At 46.1% G+C, this 19,770-nt stretch overlaps 1 protein-coding gene across 1 annotated transcript in view; it reads left to right on the top strand.

Annotated features, from left to right (window-relative positions):
• The first annotated feature begins 1,099 nt into the window (after nt 1–1,099).
• Nucleotides 1,100–19,770, top strand: part of CACNA1D (calcium voltage-gated channel subunit alpha1 D) — a 303,856-nt gene continuing 285,185 nt past the window's right edge. The window contains exons 1-3 of the mRNA XM_045529982.1: nt 1,100–1,343; nt 3,250–3,559; nt 7,302–7,407. Of these exons, the coding sequence (XP_045385938.1) occupies nt 1,277–1,343; nt 3,250–3,559; nt 7,302–7,407 (483 nt within the window). The 5' untranslated portion in view covers nt 1,100–1,276. The remainder of the gene's footprint in view (nt 1,344–3,249; nt 3,560–7,301; nt 7,408–19,770) is intronic.

The raw sequence follows: 19,770 nt of genomic DNA, 5'->3' as shown, positions 1-19,770 counted from the left end.
ACTGGCTCGCCCCTTAGAGCCCACGGCGGCGCCAGACCGCGCGCAGGGCGGGGTGAAGAAGGGTGCTCGGCAAGCCGGGTCGGAGCTGCAGGCAGTTACCTGGGGCGGCATGTGCTCCCTCTGGAGCCGGTCTCCCCATCCCCCGCAGCCAGCAAGAGCGGAGGGGAGGGGGCGCCTGCCCAGCCCCCCGCAGCCAGGGAGGCAGGCAGAGCCCCGGGAAGGGTGCGCGTCGGGACCGCAGCGACGACCGCCCGCTAGCACCTGTGCTCCCAGGGGGCGGGGCCGCCTCCAGGTGTGCCGAGAGGGAGGACCGTGCGCACAGCCCAGGCCCGCCGCGGGAGCCCGAGCGACCTCCGCCCCCGAGAGGTGCCGGGGGAGGAGCGGTTAATCCGCACGCCGCCGCCGCCCGCCTCTTTCGGGGGAAAGGGGGAGAGCACACCCTGCGGCGCGGAGGGGGTTAACCGGGCGGCCCGCGGCTGGAGCGCGCTTAACCCATTGGCGCCCGCAGGTCAGCCGAGCCAGGCCCGGGTGGCGGCACCCCGAGTCCCTCGCGGCGGCCACCCCGAGCGCGCGGGCCGTGCGGGGAGGACCCCGCGCCGGGCCGCCGACTGCCGGGGCGCGCCGCGGCCGTGGGAGGCCCGGGCGGGCGGGGGGAGGGCGGGGGACGGCGGCGGCGGGCGCGCAGCGTCGCCAGGGCGAAGCCGGCGTGCGGCGCGGCGCGGCGGGCGCGGAGCGAGCGAGCGAGCGAGCGGACGAGCGCCTCCGTCCCCGGATGTGAGCTCCGGCTGCCCGCGGTCCCGAGCCAGCGGCGGCGCGGGCGGCGGCGGCGGCACCGGGCACCGCGGCGGGCACCGCGGCGGGCACCGCGGCGGGCGGGCGGGCGGGCGGGCATGGGGGGCGCTCCGAGCGGCCCCGGCGGCCGGGCCGGCATCACCGCGGCGTCCCTCCGCTAGAGGAGGGACCAAGCCAATTCTCCTTTGCAGCAAAAAATTACATGTATATATTATTAAGATAATATATACATCTGATTTTATTTTTTTAAAAAGTTTATTTTGCTCCATTTTTGAAAACGAGGGAGCTTGGGTGGCGAGCGGTTTTTATAAATTATCCTTATTTTCTGTTATTTGTCCCCGTCCCTCCCCACCCCCTGCTGAAGCGAGAATAAGGGCAGGGACCGCGGCTCCTACCTATTGGTGATCCCCTTACCCATTCCTCCCCCGCCCCAACGCCCAGCACAGTGCCCTGCACACAGTAGTCGCTCAATAAATGTTCGTGGATGATGATGATGATGATGATGAAAAAAATGCAGCATCAACGGCAGCAGCAAACGGACCACGCGAACGGTGAGCAGCCAGAGCCTGGGCACCCGCTGCCAAATCTAATCCTGTCATGGTCCCCCGCTTCCCACCCCCCTTCACCCCCACCCCCACGTCTCCGCTGCGCTGGGTGGGTTGAGGGGGTTGGAGAGAGGGTGCTTCTAGCTCGGTGTCATCTACATAGAAAGGGAGATGCGTGACAGCCACTCCGTTTTCTCCTTCAGGCCCTGAATGTCAGAGTTAATTCTGCATTTGTGGGGTGGGGGCGGTCGTTGAGTGTGTGGAGTACTGTGCAGCCCCAGGGGCTGCGAGTCGAGGTGATTCGGGTTCAGTGTCCTCGGGCTCAACTTTCCTTCAACGCCCCGTAGCGATGGAAGGGGGGTTGTTAGTCCTCAGCCGAGCCCCCTTTCCAGCCTCTTCCCCTCGCCCGCCCCCTCCTTGACTAGAGAAGGTCCCCGGTGGCATCCGGAAAATTCTAGGATTGCCCAGTTTCACCCTTCAAGCCGCCAATGGGTGAAGCACACCCCTTCCCTCTCGGAGGAGGCCCGGTCTCCGCATCTGGGGGAAGGGGGTCGGGTGGAGCGTGTATTCCCGCTCCCGTAGCCGGCTGTGCACACGTCGGTAACCTAGCAATGCCCGGGGAGTCGCAGCAGCCGCCGTGGGGCTCCTCTCCCCAGCCCTGGCCCGGGCACCACGTGCAGTATGCGCGCTGGCCGGGGCTGGGTCGAGGGAGGCTGGAGCAGCTCGTGGCCGGCCCTCCTCTTTGGAGATCGCCAGCGCCCCTCAACTCCGGTCGGCTGGAAGCCTTTCCGGGTGAGCGCTCCCCAAGGGAAAGGCTTGGCACGATTCGTCCCTGGCGCCGATTGCCTGCTGCCCGCCCTCTTTGCCCCCTTCTCAGGCTTGCTGGGCAGGCAGAGCTGTGCTTGCTTTGACTCTTTACTTAGCAATAATTGGTTTTGCAAATGCCCATCCCTCTACCTCTCTGCCACCTCTCTCACTTTGACTTCTGCTTCAGTGAGGAGGCTGTGGTGGAAGGCAGGCAGGTGCTTAGGGGGTGGCCTGACCCAAGCCTGGTGGGTGCTTCACACACGGAGCCCCCTTGGGATTCTGTCTGGTGTGCACCTGAAGGCCAGCCTACTCTCACATGCTCCTGCTGAGGCCTTGAGGGCCCCTGGCATGATCCAGGCTAGCCTAGGTACAGGGGTGCAGGCCAACTGCCTTGTCTGCCTCTCTGGATGCTGGCTTGGCTGATGCTGCTGCAATTTAAAATGCAAAAAAGCCCTAAAGATGTTTTCTGTTTTCGGAAGCCTGTGGAGGAAATGAGTCCCAAGCATCATGAATTTTCATTTGCAGGAAGTGTCAGTGCATAATCTAGATATTTGTTATGGGGTTTTTGGTATTGCCCGGGTGCCAGTGGAGGATTTTTTTCCCCATGCTGAAAAAAATGCATTTGTGGCTTTGGAAAGATGTTGGAGTAACACCTTGAAAATGATTAAGACTATTGAATTATTGTCACTGCCTTTTTTTTTTCTTGGTGATGTGGTAGTTACGTTAGAGAAAAGCTGTTGTACATATGTTAACTCATTAGAGATAGATGGGTTTTAAAATTCAGAGAAGATGTGGAATAAATGTGGGAATGACCTCGGTTTGTCAGAAGAAATGTACTAAAAGACTCCTTGTGAAGGAGTACTAACCCCGTTGCATGTGATGCAGCGCTGATCCAGCGTGATCCACACTTAGACCAGAGCTCGTGGACTCTCCTTGCTGCTCTGGTTGACCAAACCCCTGCTTCTGAAAAATAGGACATGAGGTTCAAAATAGAAACGTAGGAATGAGTCCCCCTGTTATTGATGGAAGACAACCTTTGCTTTTCTCCCCTGCACACTGGATTCTCATTTTTTTTTTAAATCTTTCTTTTTCTCCTTCTCTCCAGAGGCAAACTATGCAAGAGGCACCAGACTCCCTCTTTCTGCTGAAGGACCAACTTCTCAGCCGAATAGCTCCAAGCAAACTGTCCTGTCTTGGCAAGCTGCAATCGATGCTGCTAGACAGGCCAAGGCTGCCCAAACTATGAGCACCTCTGCACCCCCACCTGTAGGATCTCTCTCCCAAAGAAAACGTCAGCAATACGCCAAGAGCAAAAAACAGGGTAACTCGTCCAACAGCCGACCTGCCCGCGCCCTTTTCTGTTTGTCACTCAATAACCCCATCCGAAGAGCCTGCATTAGTATAGTGGAATGGAAGTATCCTTTTTTGGGGGAAAGTCTTTCTCATTTTCTCTTTTACCATCTGTTCTTTAAAAGGATTTGCTTTCTGAAATGACACAAAGCTGTAGCAGTCTGGAATGTGAGCAACAGAAGAAGCTGTATATAAGGGGTTTTATACCTTCCAGTCTCCTCAGGTTGCAGAGGGGTGGCTCTGCGGGTATATTTAGCCTCCTGTCTGGGTGTGTGTGTTTAGTGGTGGGGAAGGGAGTGACAGGCTGAAACTTCAAAGTGGTAGATAATTAAAATATGAAACTAACCTTTGGTCTTTGGACATTAGATGGCTGGTTTCAAATACACTGTTGTTTTTGGGCAGTGGTATGCATTGAACCTATTGCAAATAAGATATGTCGATTAAAAAAAAAGACTGTATGAGACTCTACTGGAAGTGAATACATTTTTGACGTTTAGTAGAATCTTCTCATTCTAATGTTTGAAATTTGCTTCTGCAACTACAACTAATGCTGGGTTGCCTCTAGCTCTGACATTTGGCGATTCTAATTGTTCAGGTAGCTACAGATATCAACCCTTACTTCATAGGGAGGGAGTACTTTTGATTTTTTTCCTTTTTTTGGCTGATCAATGCTATGACTTCCTGGAATTTCCTTTTGACAAGTTCCAAAAAAGCATCTGAAACGTGAGCACGAGGGAGCCTGTGAAGGGAGAGGTTTGCACGTGCCTCTTCCTCCCGAGCCTTTATGAGTTAGAGAACGGCCCTCTCAGTGGAGGAATTTGCAGTTGCTGCCTTTATAAAAAAATTCTGTCTATGTCCTTGGACTGGAGTTACATTTCTGGGTGTCTCCTTTGTATTTTTAAAACTGAACTCCAAATGCCCCAGAATGGTTGTCACGTCCCAGATCTTGGAAAACCACAGTGCTTCTGCCAGCTTGTCCCTTTCCCCAAACCTGGGGGCAAGCCTTCAGTTACTGCCATTCTTCAGAAAAGGTTGACTGAGGCCTGCTTTCTGAGCAAATGGCTTTTTAATTAGTCAGATGATTCATTAGTCTGGATAAAATAAAGCATTTTCTTTCCCCAGAAGTATGTTTGGGCCTGACAGGGGCCTTCGCACAGTTTCTAACTGTAGGAAGGGGTGTGAGTATAGGGCTTCTCCCACCAGGCACGGAAGGATGGGGGGGCCCACACTGAAAAGGGAGATGTTGGCCACCAGCTAGAAAGCAGAGCTGAAATCCCCTTATAACTCAGGTACCCAGTAGGCAGCTATCTGCATGCCCTCTGTCTTAGCTGGCTGTTTTCTCTGCCCCTGGACAGGAGTTAAAATGAGGTAACTGTCTAGAAAGGTTTTGGAGAGAGCAGCCAAATGCTAGGGTAGGATCTGAGGGGTTTCCGTGTGCTTTTTCTTTTTAGAACAGATGTCTCTTCTCTAGAGTGAGTTATGGTGTCTCTCACATAGCTGGGGTTGTGTGTATGCATTTTCTCTTTAAAGTTCTTCTCTAGTCTGAGAGCAGAACACTCGTGTCAGGCTAGGAGGGAATTAGGTGAATCAGGATGTGCCTCAGTGGCATCGCTGGAGTCATGGGCAGCAGCTGCACTTTGCCAGAAATATCTCCTCCTTAGGTTGGCTTGACATGACTCTGAGTAAGCAGAGCCCTCTCAGTGGGGTCATTAATTTTATGTGGAGTGAGGTGGGAGGCCTGATGCTGTTTCTCTTTGTGCACAGTAATTGGTACATAGCAATTTATGTGTACAGAGTGAATTCCTGCATCACGCTGCTGTCTCTCTTTTCCGAGTTGCCAGATACATGCTGGACAGGAATTAGGGGTTATGGCTGCCCATTCAGGGAGACACCTGCTTATAAACGGGACAGTTTGTAGACTAGATAAATCCTTAAACAGTATATGATCCATTTGTTTTTTTAAGTGACGGTTTCCTTCTAATTCAGGGACCAGGTTATAGAAATTCTTCCCAAAGACAGCTCCATCAGGCCCAGTCTGCCCTGGGAGAACAAGAGTCTAGTTTACAGACAGGCAAGGCAGAGTGTCCTGCACCCGGGGGAGTGAGGGGTGTTCTCCTTATCAGCAGGAATTGTCAGGACTAGACCCATCCATTTCTTTTCTGCTCTGTTCTGCTTCGCTTGTAAAAATCTTGTGGCAGTAGGATGGTATCTACCCGTACCTGAAGACTGAAACTGAACCAACATAAAGAAAAATAAATACACCTTATATTTAGCCTTCCTAAACAGTGTTAGTATTTCTCAGATTTGCTGTTTTATCATTTAGGGATTGAGAAATTGAATAGGAAGAAGAGTGGTATGGGGGAAGGGAGAGACTAAGTGTGTTTCTATAGAGAACAACATTGGGGCAGTTGACTTTTTAAATTTCAGTGGGGACCTGCTACCAGGAAAAACGAAAAGGGAATTCTGAAGTTTTCTTAAGGTGTGTGAAAGTTGGATCCCTGGATAAAAGATTTTGTAATACTAGATAAGTTAAAAAATAAATCCATGGAAATTAGTAAGGGAATAATGTTTTTCATTTCCTTATTTCAGTAAGTTATCAAAGCTCTTCAAGTGGCTGAGGTTTTATGAGACTCAAGATAGCTCCAGAGAGATAAAGGGTATTTGTTTCCTGTAGCATTTTTGGATTTCCCAGAAGGGTGTCAGGATGAATGGAGAATAGTCTGTTCATATCCTTGCATTTTAAGTACCTCAAGGTATTTAGTTATATCAGTGGCCTTTCCCCTTGTGGGTGAGTATATCAGAGAAGCCCTGTTGTAAGATCAAGCCCAGGAATTGCAGGTTAGGTTGGTGCTCATGAAACCTCGCATTTGGAAAGGCTGAAAACCAAAAGAAGAAAAACAGTCATTTTGGCAGATGTCAAATTTTGCATTGCCAGTTTTGACAGTGTCTCTTAATAACACCAGAATGTTTAAGCAAGTATCTTTTGAAGGCTGATCTCAGAGTGGTTCTTCCAGACAGGCCTCCGAGATTTAGAATTATGAAAGCCTCCTACATTGAAAGTGTCTGGTGCTGATTTCTTATGGCTTTTTTGTTTAAGTTGTTTATAAATTGAGCACAGTAACAGCTCATTATAAACGAGCTCCAGTCCATCTCTTAATCTGAAACAGTTATAGCCATTGATTGCTCTAGTAGTGAAAGCAGAGGAGGGAGCTGAAGCCTACCTCGTTTATTCCACTGTCAGAGGTATTGGAATATGCCATGAAAAAGTCACAGGTGGAATGGAGAAGGTCCTAGTGACTTGGCCTGCCCCAATCCAGAGAGGAGATTTAGGCTGACACCACCAAGAATAGCCCCTGAGAAAATGGCTCTAACACACGAAGGCAAGGAGGCAAGGATCTGTGGAAGAGATTTATCCCATGATGACTTCTGTGTCTACAACAGCCGGGAATTTAGTAAGGCCTTTGTTGCTTTTAAAACTACAAGAAGCAGAAACCTGGTTCACATAGTGCCCTAATTGGATATACTTTTAGGTCTTAATATACAATGTACAGCAGAAGAATGAGTGTAACATGATCCTTGCAACAGAAGAAAAGGACATAGAGAGGTCATTTGATAGGAATGTCTACTATGAGAGGACCACTGATGACTACGTCTGCTGAAAACCTACCAGTCACAAGTCAGTCGAAATAGGATTTGTGTATGTCATTTTCATTTTAAAAGTGTTTCAAAAGGGGTGTGATCAAGAGTGTGCTGAGGGAAATGATTTATGTTTGCATAATGCATATATACCTTAACAAAATTTTTCAGACCATTTGACATATTTATATTATTGGCTATTTTTGCCAATTGTGTGGCCTTAGCTATTTACATCCCATTCCCTGAAGATGATTCTAATTCAACAAATCATAACTTGGTAAGTGTCCTTAGAGTTCCTCCTTGTCCTGGTGTGTGGTTATTGTTTGCGTCTCTGCTTACACTGGCAGCTGGCCTTCTGGGTGGCTGAAGTTTACAGCCATGCATGTGATGTGTCCTGGAGCTTTGCAACAGTGGTTTGGGTTTTTATTTTTCTGACCTGTATTCTCAAATTTATACTGAATGAAAGTGTTTAAAGTCATGCATGTTGTATAAATAGATGTGGACTTTTTATGGAAGAGATTTGTAGTGGATTTTAAAATAACTTTTCTTTCCACATAAGCTTTTGCTGTCTACCATTTCCTGATAATATTAGCTTTTTTTTTTTTTTTAAAATCTGGTGTTATTTGGGAGTGGTGGGTACTTTGGTCAATTTTTCTGGTAAGTAGAGAATTATCATAGATTTTTGTATATGGACTATTCATTTTTAGAGAAGTAGAATACAAGAAAACTAATAAATCTATATAGATCATAATTTAGAGAATAATACAGTATGGTATTGAAGTTCCTACTCCCAGTCTTCTGAAATGTCCCAAATTAAAATGATTATATGGTTAAATAAATCAGGATACTTCCATATACTTTATAGGCCTCTTAAAGATTTATAGTGCACATTAGCTTAGTAAAACCTCTGGGAAGTTCTGCAGTTAAAAAACAGGTTTTATTTTGTTTAACTCAGCTAGTCCCTAAAAGTAATTGGTCATGGATTCTTTAAACACTTTTTTTGGCAGAAGACTTTAAATTAACATCATGGAACTAGTGTTCCAAGGAACTTCTTTTGGGAAAGGTAGATATATTTAAAAAAAAAAAAAGACACTAAAGAGCACTGGACTGGAACTAGGTGCTTGTCACACTTGGCTGTCAACTGCTTGTATTTTGGGGCATTTCTCGTATCCTTTCTGCATTGCCATTCACCCACCTGGCAATTAAGGGGATTGGATAAGAAGATCACTAGGATTGTCTCTACCTCTGACATTCTGTAATCTTTCTTTGATGATTCAGAAGCCATTTCAGGATTTTTCTGGTGCTGCTGCAGCATCCTTCTTGCACGGATCAGGTCTTTCTGATCGGAGGCCATGCAGAATGGTAGATGAGGAGATCCTCTTTTCGCTGGTTCTGTTTGTTTTCGGTTTCTCGTGTTGAAGCTGTATTTTAGCAGGGCTGGATGCTCTTAACTGAGTGAGTGTTGTAAAGGCAAACACACTAGGCTCTACCTAGTGTGGGAGAGCTCTGCTGGCTTCTGAAGATAGTGAAATTATGCTCTTGTGAATAAGTCTTAATGGTTTATGTACAAGATTTCATGTTACTTATAAAATGTTGTGGCATATTTCTGATGTAACATGCTATCTATTTGTGTTTAGGCTTTGGTAGTTTGATTTCTAGAGAATTAAAAGAAATTTTGGACATTACTGCTGAAAATATAACTGAATGGGAGTTGGATACACATATGAACACTGACTGTTTGTATGTATGTATACGGTGCCAGAGATTACTTGTGTAACTTTGGACATTTCAATTAGCTTTTGATTTGGTTGTAGACATGTGACATTAGATGATCATTTTAAAGGAAAAGCAGAAGTAGTGAAAAGCCTCCCATCAATGGAGATAGATCATCATAGTCTAGGCCACAGATGGTGTTAGCCTTGTTACCAAATTTAACGACGTGGATGATGACCCAGTTTGTTGCTTTTTGTAGCTCAAGAGAACATGATTAAACAAACTTAGAAAATAAATACCTTTCAGAAAGGCAGATTAATTCAGATCAATGGAATAATTAATGTAGCTGCATGTGTAAGCCAATTAATATTCTGATTTTTTCCCAGGGAAATTCAGGGCACTAATACAAGTGCTGTCAGAGCATTTGAATTGCTCAGCTAAGAAGCAAGGGAATAAAATACAGGAAATGGATAAGTCTCTCTTCTTCCCTCTCGCAGCCCCTCCCCAGTGAATCCTTCCTTGACAATTCTTAAACACTGGACTTTATTTATTTCTTTTAGGAGGTACAGGCAGTGCGTTGGTTTGGCAGGCCTTTCTAAAAACCAACGTATATTCCTTTGACCTCAGTATTCTGAAACTCCTCGTATTCAAGTTTGTGTCTCGCTTTTACTTGGATGGTCACATGGCCAGATGAGTTTATACTCTGCCTGACTCTTTAAATATTTCATTTCCCACTGTGGGAAGGGAAGATCTTCGTAGACTTCCTCCTGACTCTTAGCAAGGTCCCATGCCATGTTGGTCTTCCCACCAGGGAACCGGGTTTTTTTTTAATACATTTGACCCAATTTGTGCCAAAGTGATTGCTCTATTTTTGGGATCAGTTTAGAGGCAGCTGAACGAGGCTTATTTTTCATCTGTAGTAAATACTTTTCATTTAATGTGAATGGCAAAACAAAGGGCAGAGGCTGTCATGGGTTGCAAAGCTTATGGTTTCCTTTACTTGATAGCTCTGTGGGAAGCGTATATGCTGAGCACTTAGAGTGAGATGCACGGTCAGCGTACCGGATGATGTTTCTGCCTTTTACAGTCATTTGTAGTGAAATTATTACTTCTGTTGGGTGAGAAATGTGGCCTTCCCCGTTGGTCCAATGTGTATTCTGTCTGGGTTGTATGTAACTCAGCTACCTTTGGGATTTGGAGACTACCTTGGGGGGCAGCAAGTTCTCCCAGGGTTAGTTTTTTTTTTTTTAAATATAAACAATCTCAACTTTCTACTCAGCTTTCATTTGTGGGCTTGCAGGGACTAGCGGAGGCTGAAGTCATGGAAACGGTGCAACTCAGTTCCCACAGTAATATCCCTCCTCGTTCCGTCGGTAGCAGTATTTCCTCAGCTCCGCTTATTAAAAGTGTTCATCACTTATTTTCTTAGCACAGAGGGGAGCACTTCTGCATCGAGTGTCGGAGTGGAGTTGATGACAATATCAAACTTCACTGTGATGAAAAACGCGTTATTTCGTATCGGAAACTTTAGTTTCTCGTACGCAAACTGACGCGGCTGAACAGTTTTTCGCCTGTGCAGCCGGTTCCTGGTCCTCTCCCTGCAAGTGCGGAACTGCCTCAAATTACCAATGTCCTAAAGGGAGATCCTCGGCTGCCCACGCGGGCCTCCCCGGGCCTCTGCACCGGCACCGAGCGACTGCGGGGCAGCGGCCGTGGCCAGGCCTGTCTGTCCATTTATCTAACCAAGGGCCGGTCCGTCAGACCAGGTGCTGCGTGAGGGCTCGTTAAACCAAAGGAACAGTCTTACCAAGCCTGTGACCCCTTTCCTGCCCTTTTCCTCATCTTGTTTTTGGGGCCCATCTGTCTGTTTGTGTTTTTAGCTTATTAACGTTTTGCCTCTGTTACCTCTCCTGCCTTCCCCTTCCTTCCCGGTCACACCACCGCCAGGTGACTTCTGCGAGAGAGGTGATCCTGCAGCTGCAGCGGCCACCCACTGCCCACCGAGGAAAGGCCAGGCCCTGTGGCCAGGGCTGCCTTGGTTTGCTCTGAACTTCTTGGTGTTTTCCCCGCTCTTCTCCTGCAGAGCGCTGCCCGCTTGTCCCCCCCTAGTTCCTGAATGCCCCTCCCCTGCTTGCCTGCCTTCCGGCTCTTCCTCCACTGTCCTGTTTGAAATGCCTCGTCTTCCCCACTACCCCTACTGCACGTGTAAGTCTCCCACAGCTGCTCAAGGACAGTCTCAAATTAGGTCTCTTCCAAGGGCTTTTCTGACATGATCCTAAGAACAGTCTTATCTCACCCTCTCCTGAGGCATTTTGTATATAAAATACTCTATATTTTAGTTACTTATATGCACGTCTTTATCTTATCAGCCATCTTCAGAATAAAATTCACAGTGAGCCTTTTTTCTTTTTAGAGATAGGTCTTGCTCCACTGCCTAGGCAGGCAGAGTGCAGTGGTGTGATCATAGCTCATTGTAGCCTCGAACTCCTGGGCTCAAGCGATCCTCCTGCCTCAGCCTCCCAAAGCGCTGGGATTATAGGCATCAACTGCTGTGCCAGGCTATAGTGAACCATTTTTGAATCCCCAACCATGCCTGGTGCAATGGTAGATAGTAGATGTTCAGTAAATAAGTGTTGTTGATGACTGCCAAATGAATAGCTCTCTCCGGAGAAGCACCTCACCCATTCTTTCCTCTGGGCCATAGGTAGGATTTTTCTTAGGTGGAAGGTCTTTCTGTAGACTCCTTGGAGGTCTTTAGTTGGGAATGGGTGGGAAGTTACATAAGCGTTTATTCCTGAAAAGCTTAGGGTCTCTGACCCTTGTCATGCACCTGTGGCTGAAGCCCTCAGAGCTGGGTTTCAGAGCTGAGCAGTCTAGTACATTTTGTGCCCTGGTTCTAGGGCTCAGAGGAGCAGAGAGTGGTGGGACCTGTCTGAGAAGCAGTGCTGCCTGTGGACACTTGTCTGCAGGCCCGGATGCCTTACAATGGCCAGGGATGCTGTGGGACAGTCTACTTTGATTGCTTTCTCTCCTCTATGCCTGAGATCCCAGTGTTACAGTGTTAGCTGGTTTAAAAAGCAAGTTCTTTGTATCTGCGTCGTCATGTGGTTTAGCATTTCTCAGTTTTTGCACATAGTGGTTTAAATTGTAATACCTGAAACACAATTTTGTAACCTGGGGCCTTGGGTGTAGCCTCTAAGGGTGGGTGTTAGTTGCATACATCATCAACACTCTTTGCTCTATTGTCTTTATGTTTGAGTTGAGCTTTCTTATTTCTGCATGCCCAGGTTCTACCTGTTTTTCTAGGACAGCTCATGCGCTGCCTCCTACATTCAGCCTTCTCTGATCCTTGGCCACTCCCCGCTTCACCCCCGCACTCCCCCCACCCCCACCTAAGTATAAGTGCTGCTTTCCCTCTCCTCTTTATAGATATCAGCCCCTTTACGCCTTGTTTTATAACTGTTATGGGAAGTGACTTGAGGTGTGTTGGCTCTGTTCGTGAGCTTTGGGGGTCTGACAGCCTGGCTTTTAGCCAACTGACTTTGGATGAAACTAGAATGTGAGTTTCTAGAGGCTGAGCCTGGAGTCTGATTTGGGTCTATAGCTTTCCGAACTTACCTCTATGCCTGGCACACAGGAGGCACATCAGGAAATGCACATCAAATGGGTGAATAAATAAACGAATGACCATGCAAGGGCTCCGTGGTATATCCTTATAGATCATTAGTTAATTTTCAACAATTGGCTAATGATTAATGTTTGCCTCAGAGGCTGACTTTCATTGTCCAACATTAATGAAACCCCAGGAAACGCCTGTCAGAGTTCACCTTTAATTTCAGGATTGTATCTTTCTTTCTTGGCAAAGTTAACTCTTTATTAAAGAGAGAAGAAAGACAAATACTTGTCGATACTTTGTGAATCCCTAAGTCATAAGCTGGCTTCTGTATTCAGTGTTGTTCATGAGCCACATTGTGACTGATTCTATTTGGACAGATGTGTGAGTGTCACGTTTTATGTAAAGATTGGTGGAGGCAGAGCAGAAAAATGACCAGAGTAGGTGGACTTCTGTAGTAAAACTTTACCCAAACCTGGTTTTCTAACAAAATATGAACCAGTTTATTATCTACACAAATAATTACATCTCTCTTAAGTCTTACCTCATTTTGACAAAGAACAATTTACCTCGCTTGATCTTTTATTGAACAGAGATTACCTTGATTGAGTATTGACATTTTTTCAAAAATAAAATTCAACTCTTGAAGAATTTGTATTTGCTACTATTAAAGTTCCTTAAGAAGAATTACAATGGGGTCCTCACTTGTTTGTTTTGTTTAAAAGCAAAATCTTATTATTTTACAGTTATACCTTGTACAGTGGACTTCCCTGTTCAGACCCTTTAATGAGGGAGACTACCTTAGAGTAAGGCTATTGGGGTGTATTAGGTTGTTAGCTGGAAGTGTTCAGTTTAGGGTTTTCAGAAACACAGCTCACTCAAACTGGCTTATAGCTGAATAAAAAGTGTGTGTGTGTGTGTGAGTGTGTAATTTACAACCTCAGTTAAGTGAAAAGTCCAGGTGGTAGAAATGGGGTCAGACACAGCTGGAAAGGGGACTTAAAAGATGCCATCAGGATTCCATCCCTGCACCCCGCCCCTCAGCTTTCTGAGACCAGAGCTGAGTGACTTCCGGCAGGTTAGCCTCACAGGTTGCCTTAAATGCATGTCCTTCTCAGCTCGTTTCAGGGAGAGCATGTGGGGAGGTGCATTTCTTTCTTAATCTCAGCTTCAGTTCAGTATTTTCAAAATGATTGTTTGAGAAACAGAGACCCCTGTAGCAGATTGCTGGGTAGTTTTCTGTTTTTAATACCCCATCAGTAGCTGTTTAATTTTTAACTGTTTGCAAAATATGAGGATTACCTGATACAGAGGAGACAACATGCCCAGCAGCAGAGACACTGAGGTTGTGTTAAAACTGGTGGCGGTGGGGAACTCCCCAACATGCCCCCAACAGCGCCGCACTGGAGAAAGTTCCTGAGAGAGTGCAGAACTTCTAGATTCTAGTGGTTGGGCTTACAGGGAGGGACTGTGTGCAGTGTTACTGCCAAGTGGATGGATGTGCTGAGGAGGAGTGTCAGGGGTTGTCCCTGGCCCTGCAGGGGTAGGGACAGAGCGGGGTTAGCGGGTGATCCAGGAATAATGTTATTAATGGCATCCCCAGTTCTGCCTCCTGCCTTACTCACACTCCGGGGCTCTGCCATCAGCAGTCACAGGTTGTGTCCCCAAGTCCTCTTCTGCTCATGTGATGGAAAGAAGGAAAGTGTTAGAGGGGGTCTTCCTTTTTTAATTCAAGTGATGTTGATATTCTCCCAGCCCATGTTCATACCGGCAGTAAGGGTGTTTGGCTGGGCAGGAGGAAGAAGCAGTGGGAACAACTGAAGATGAGGATGAAGAAGGAACTGCCTGAGGTGGCACACCCCCACTGTGTGTTGGGGGAAAGGTGGGGGTGGCTATTGTCCACACAGACCTTGTGGGACCAAGCCTTTTCTGGTGGTTTTAACTAAGTGGGGCCCCAGATGCTGTCCAGGCTGAGGAAAATGACTTTCTTCTCCAGAACCTCAAAGCAGTTATTTCTGCTAATTTTTTTTTCTTTCTCCCTGCTGGGTGAGTGGTAATTTTAGAAATCATAGGACATCTGTTGCAATTATTGAGTGAATGAATGTGAGGTCAGGCTGGAGGGAATTGGGGGGCTGACCCAAGGCCGGGAGGGAGGGGAGGCGGGTGCAGACTGCCCCGGGGCAGTGCAGAAGGAGGGAGAGGTGGCCTTGGTTGGCTTTGCATGGGGATTCACAGGGGCTGGGCAGAGGCTCACGCTCTTTCTCTTTCCCTTTCCCTGCCTCAGTTATCTTCTGAGGGCTGACCCTGTCTCCTTTTCCTTGTCCATGGGGAATTTTTGCACAGCTTAGACTCACAGATGCTTTTGTAGAGCCGTAAGGACACTTGTTTATAAGAAAGGAAATTGAGGCACCTTTATTCAACAAATGTTTGTTGAGACGTACTGTGCAGACACACTGCTCCCCGTTTCCCTGCTGCCTTGTCACGAAGGAAAGCCTGTAACGTGGGGTCAGAGAACAGGCGGACTTGTTTTCCATATTTTGCCTTTGTAATATAAATTATTCAAAATTTACACAAGTAATACATGAATACGTTCTTTTAAATGATTAAAACAATACAGATAAAGTAACATCCCCTTTTACCTACTCAACTCATTTTAATTACAGTAATCAGCTCTGTGTGATCCTTCAGAATTGGTTTTCACTGTGTGTGTATGTATGTATAGATAATCTGGGCATTTTGAAATATATATACAGTTTGGGTTTTTAAATTTCACGCAACTGTGAACAGAATGCATGCGTTATATATCTTCCCTTTTTCCACGTAATGAGTCTTACAGATCTTTCCATACCTGTGTGCAGAGATCTGACAGCTTCTTAGTTGCTGTAAAATATTCCTTGTATGAATGCACCACAGCTTATTTAATTGTTCTCTTTCTGATGAGTGTTTAGGTTAATTCCAAAAGTTTTGCTATATCAAATAATGCTGTGTTGAATATCCTTGTGTGTGCTTCTTGCACAGAAGCGAACATTCGGCTGGGATGAGTCCTTAGAAATAAACTCTCTGGGTTGGAGGGTATGCATGTTTTTCGTTTCCATATTACTGCCACCTTGTCCTTCACTAAGCCTGTATGGTTTTACTCCCACATCACATCTCGTTGCCATCAGTGGTCATTTCACTCTGATGAGTGATCTTCTTTGTTCTATATCTTAGGCTATAAGAAAGAAATCTTGGGGGTAGGACATGGCCTCTCTCTTGGATGTTGTTAGACATCCAGAGCATCTGGTTAAGAGCAGAAAGACCATGAACCTGAGCACTAAATTTTTTGACATCTTTTTTGTACCAGTGACCCAGAGAAAAAGCACCAAAACTTATTATTCTTTGCTTTGGGTGCCAGCTGCTTGGGTACCACAGTTCTTTCCAGTGAAATATTTGTTCTAGCTAGCTAATAGGTAAATAAGTTCCTAGTACAAAAACTGAGTCTTAGTTTTGGAATGTTTGCTCACTACAGGTTGGTTTCACAATGAATACTGCCTTTATGTTCCTGTTAGTTGGGGAAGAAAAATATCCAATCTGCTATGTTTTTGTTGTCCCATATTCTTATTAACTATTTTATTTTCACACACATCTCACTATTATTATGGTATGTATATGGGGTTTATGCCCCTCCTACTTCCAAAAGTTTATGCCCTTCCCGCTTTTCTGAGGTGGTTTAGAAAACAGAATTTGATGAGAAGATGGGGCAACTGGGAGTGGAAACGCAGTAGACTTGCCGAGGTGCTGGAGGTAAGCGGAGTGCTGAGGCCTGAACAGAGCTGGCCTTTAGATTTTCCAGCTGCGGCAGCAAAAGAGAGTGTGTCCTAACTTGCAGGGTTTTTATGCTCTCAACAAAGGGAAGCAGCCACTGTCATCGAGACAAGCACTTTCTAGGAACCAAATTCAAGGAGGAATCTACAGCATGGGTCCTTGTACGAGGTCTTTTGTTGGGGCAGGATGAGCCATGTCTTTGTTGTGGTTTTGTGAGAGTCCGAAATGCAGTGCAAGCAGACGGCCTCTGCATTCTTATGTTTAAAGGGTCAGGGCACAGCGTTAAACTGTGCAATAGTGAAAGCACTTCTAAATTCTATACGAATTTTGCTATTTGATTATTTAAATTAATATAGCACCAAAGCTGAGAAGTTTAAAAATGAGTAGTTTAACATAGCCATTATTTAATCATTCATAAAGTACTTTTTGAGCATTTATTATGTGTAAAATATAGTCCATTAAGCACATTCACTCACTGTGCTAACTTGGTTTAAGTCAGAATACAAGGGAACAGTATGAATTAATGCAAAGAACATCTTCTTCCCTCCCTAAAAACCCCATTTTTGAAGAGATGTGGTTTTATATTTTACTCTCACGTAATCTAAGGAAGTAACCAATATTTTTAAAAGAAGACATCCTTGAGTGTTCTTCAGTAAATAGATGACAATGGGGTATAATGAAACACTGTTTATATTTAAATGACTGCTTTTAAATTGTATAAAAGCAGCTTAAATGGGTAAATGTGTAAAATGCTGCCCTTTTATGTCAGTAATTAGCTCCTTAGTCCTTTTTTCATGACAATGCAGATGCAAACTTCTCTTTGGGATTACACAAATTCTGATTTATTGAAATATAAATTAATGGAGAATCTATCCAAAGCTCTTTTCAGAATTTTTATCTGGTGGGAGTAAAATTAAAACATTTAAAATTCTAAATTATAATAGAATGCAAGGAAGTGGAGACAGCCAGCAGGAATTTGGTAAAAGGGAGGTGTTTAATAAATCTTCTAGAAAACTCTCTGGGGTGGTACTAGTGAAGTTGGTAGAGAAAGCTTTGGTTGTTTTAGGTTAGCCAAATGAATAAGCTAATTGATGTCATTAAAGCCAGATGGGGCAACAGCAGATGAGATGGCCTGATTTGGGTTTGCCCTGAATGGTGAATCACAGATGTGATGGGGTTGGGATTGGAGAGGACCTCAGAGACCTTCAGATCTGTCTGTTTCTTTTCCAGACCCACCAGTCTGACTTGCACAGGGTCACACAGTGAGAGAGCAGCCACGTGGGGACTTAGGTATTTGTCTCCCAGTCTCTTTTCTTCCCACTCACCCCAGTGATAACTATGAGTCCGTGTTGAAGCCAGGTACTTCCCATCTGGTGGAGGGACAGGGTCTGAGAACACCAGGGGCAGTGGTGACGAAGGATTGTCTCTTCAAAGCAAGCGGGGCATTGAGTCACTTTTAATTATCTCAAATTTTTTCTGTGTTTATTTTCCAAAAGATAGTTTTGATCACTTCTCCCTTCCCCATTTAACTTCATAAAATATTTTGTTACTTTTTTCATACATACCAACCTGCAGAAATCATTTGGCCATAAATTGCCCTATTATTTTGTGGAAATAGCCAGGGCACAGGCCAGTGGATATAGTACGGCAGAAGAGAATTGGCAGAGTTGGTTAATAAATGCAGCGGGTCTTTCCTTAGTTATCTTGTTTTTGTGGGGGTCTCTCTCACCCAGGCTGGAGTGCAGTGGTGCAGTCATAGCTCACTGCAACCTCGATCTTCTAGGCTCAAGCCATCTTTTGGCCTCAATCTCCCAAGTAGCTGGGACTATAGGTGCACACCACCCTGCCTGCTAATTAAAAAATTTTTTTGTAGAGATGGGGTCTCGCTATGTTGCCCAGGCTGGTCTGGAACTCCTGGCCTCAAGTGATCCTCCTGCCTCAGCCTCCTGATGTGCTGGGATCACAGATGTGAACCACCGTGCCCCACCTTTGTTGCTAGCTCATCGCTGACTTTTACTGAGCTAGGTGGGCTTCCAGTATACTGTCATGCAGCACATAATGATGTTTTGGTCAACAGACCGCATATAGGGTGATGGTCCCATAAGATTATAATGGAGCTGAAAAATGCCTATTGCCTAGTGATGTCATAGTTGTTGTAACATAGTACAGTTACTTTATTTTTTTTTTTAATAAATTTAGTGTAGCCTAAATATACAGTGTTTATAAAGTCTATAGTAGGGTACAGTAATGTTCTAGACCTTCAGATTCATTCACCACTTATTCACTGACTCACCCAGAGCAACTTCCAGACCTGTAAGTTCCATTCATGGTAAGTGCCCTATACAGATGTACTTTTTTTTTTTAATCTTTTACTGTATTTTTATTGTACCTTTTCTACGGTTAGATACACAAGTACTTACCATTGTGCTACAATTGCCTACAGTATTCCGTACAGCAATCTGCTGTACAGGTCTGTAGCCTGGGTGCATGGGCCGTATCATACAGCCTAGGTGTGTAGTAGATTGCACCATCTAGGTGCGCTAAGTACACTCTGTGATGTTCACACAACGAAGAAACCACCTAACAACACATATCTCAGAACGTATCCCTGTTGTTACAAGATACGATATGTAACTATATAATCTCCTCTAATTCTCATTTAATCCTTACCATAAACCCACGAGGGAGGTGCTGTTAAAATCCTCATTTAACAGGTGAGGAAACAAAGCTAGGAGTAGTTAAATTGCTTGCACAAGGCCACACTGCTAGTTATTGGCAGGACCAGGATTCACACCTGGGCTTCTGACGCCAGCGCCCAGGCTCAGCTGCCAGGCTGGGAAGGGGAGCCATGGCTCATGGCTGATGGTGCCTGAACCCCAAGCAGAGGAGGGTAAGGCCTCAGGGCAGAGCCGGGGCACCCTGGCAGCGGAACCTCATGATGGGTCTCTCTGGGTGGGCTTCACATTCATGCTTGTGAGTAGTGCGTGGAGCCTAGGTTTGGGACTGGCATAGAAAGTTTCCATACCCATCACTCTCCAGGTTATGGGCCCTGGAGTCACACTGGGTTCTGTCCCCAGTTTGGCCTTCACTGGCTCTGTGACTGCGGAAAACCACTTTTTCCTTTTGTGTCTGCTCCTTTTCTGTGAAAGAGGAAATAAAGTGGCTAAAAGGGTTAGCATCGGCCCTGGCTCCTAGAAAACACTGTGCTGTGAGCCAGAGGTTTCCACGTGCAGAAGCCTCGCAGTAGTCCTGTGAGGTAGGTATCGCCGGCCCCAGCCTGGGAAGGTTGGCTGGCTGAGCTTGCATGGCCAGAGGATCCCTCCCACCACACAGTTTGCTGGGTTGGGGTTTGCTTTCCAAAGCCATTTTCCTGAAGATGTTTTTACTGGACTGACCCAGTCCTCCTGTGCCACCTCATAGCCTAAGGCAGTAGTGGCCCCAAGAGTGTTGGGGTGGACCTGGCAAAGAGATGAACTAAAAGTGACCCTGCTGGCCATGGGAGGGCTCAGA

This window comes from Lemur catta, chromosome 18, assembly GCF_020740605.2.
Source record: "Lemur catta isolate mLemCat1 chromosome 18, mLemCat1.pri, whole genome shotgun sequence".
Taxonomy (NCBI): Eukaryota; Metazoa; Chordata; class Mammalia; order Primates; family Lemuridae; genus Lemur; species Lemur catta.
This window is presented reverse-complemented; position numbering and strand designations above follow the sequence as displayed.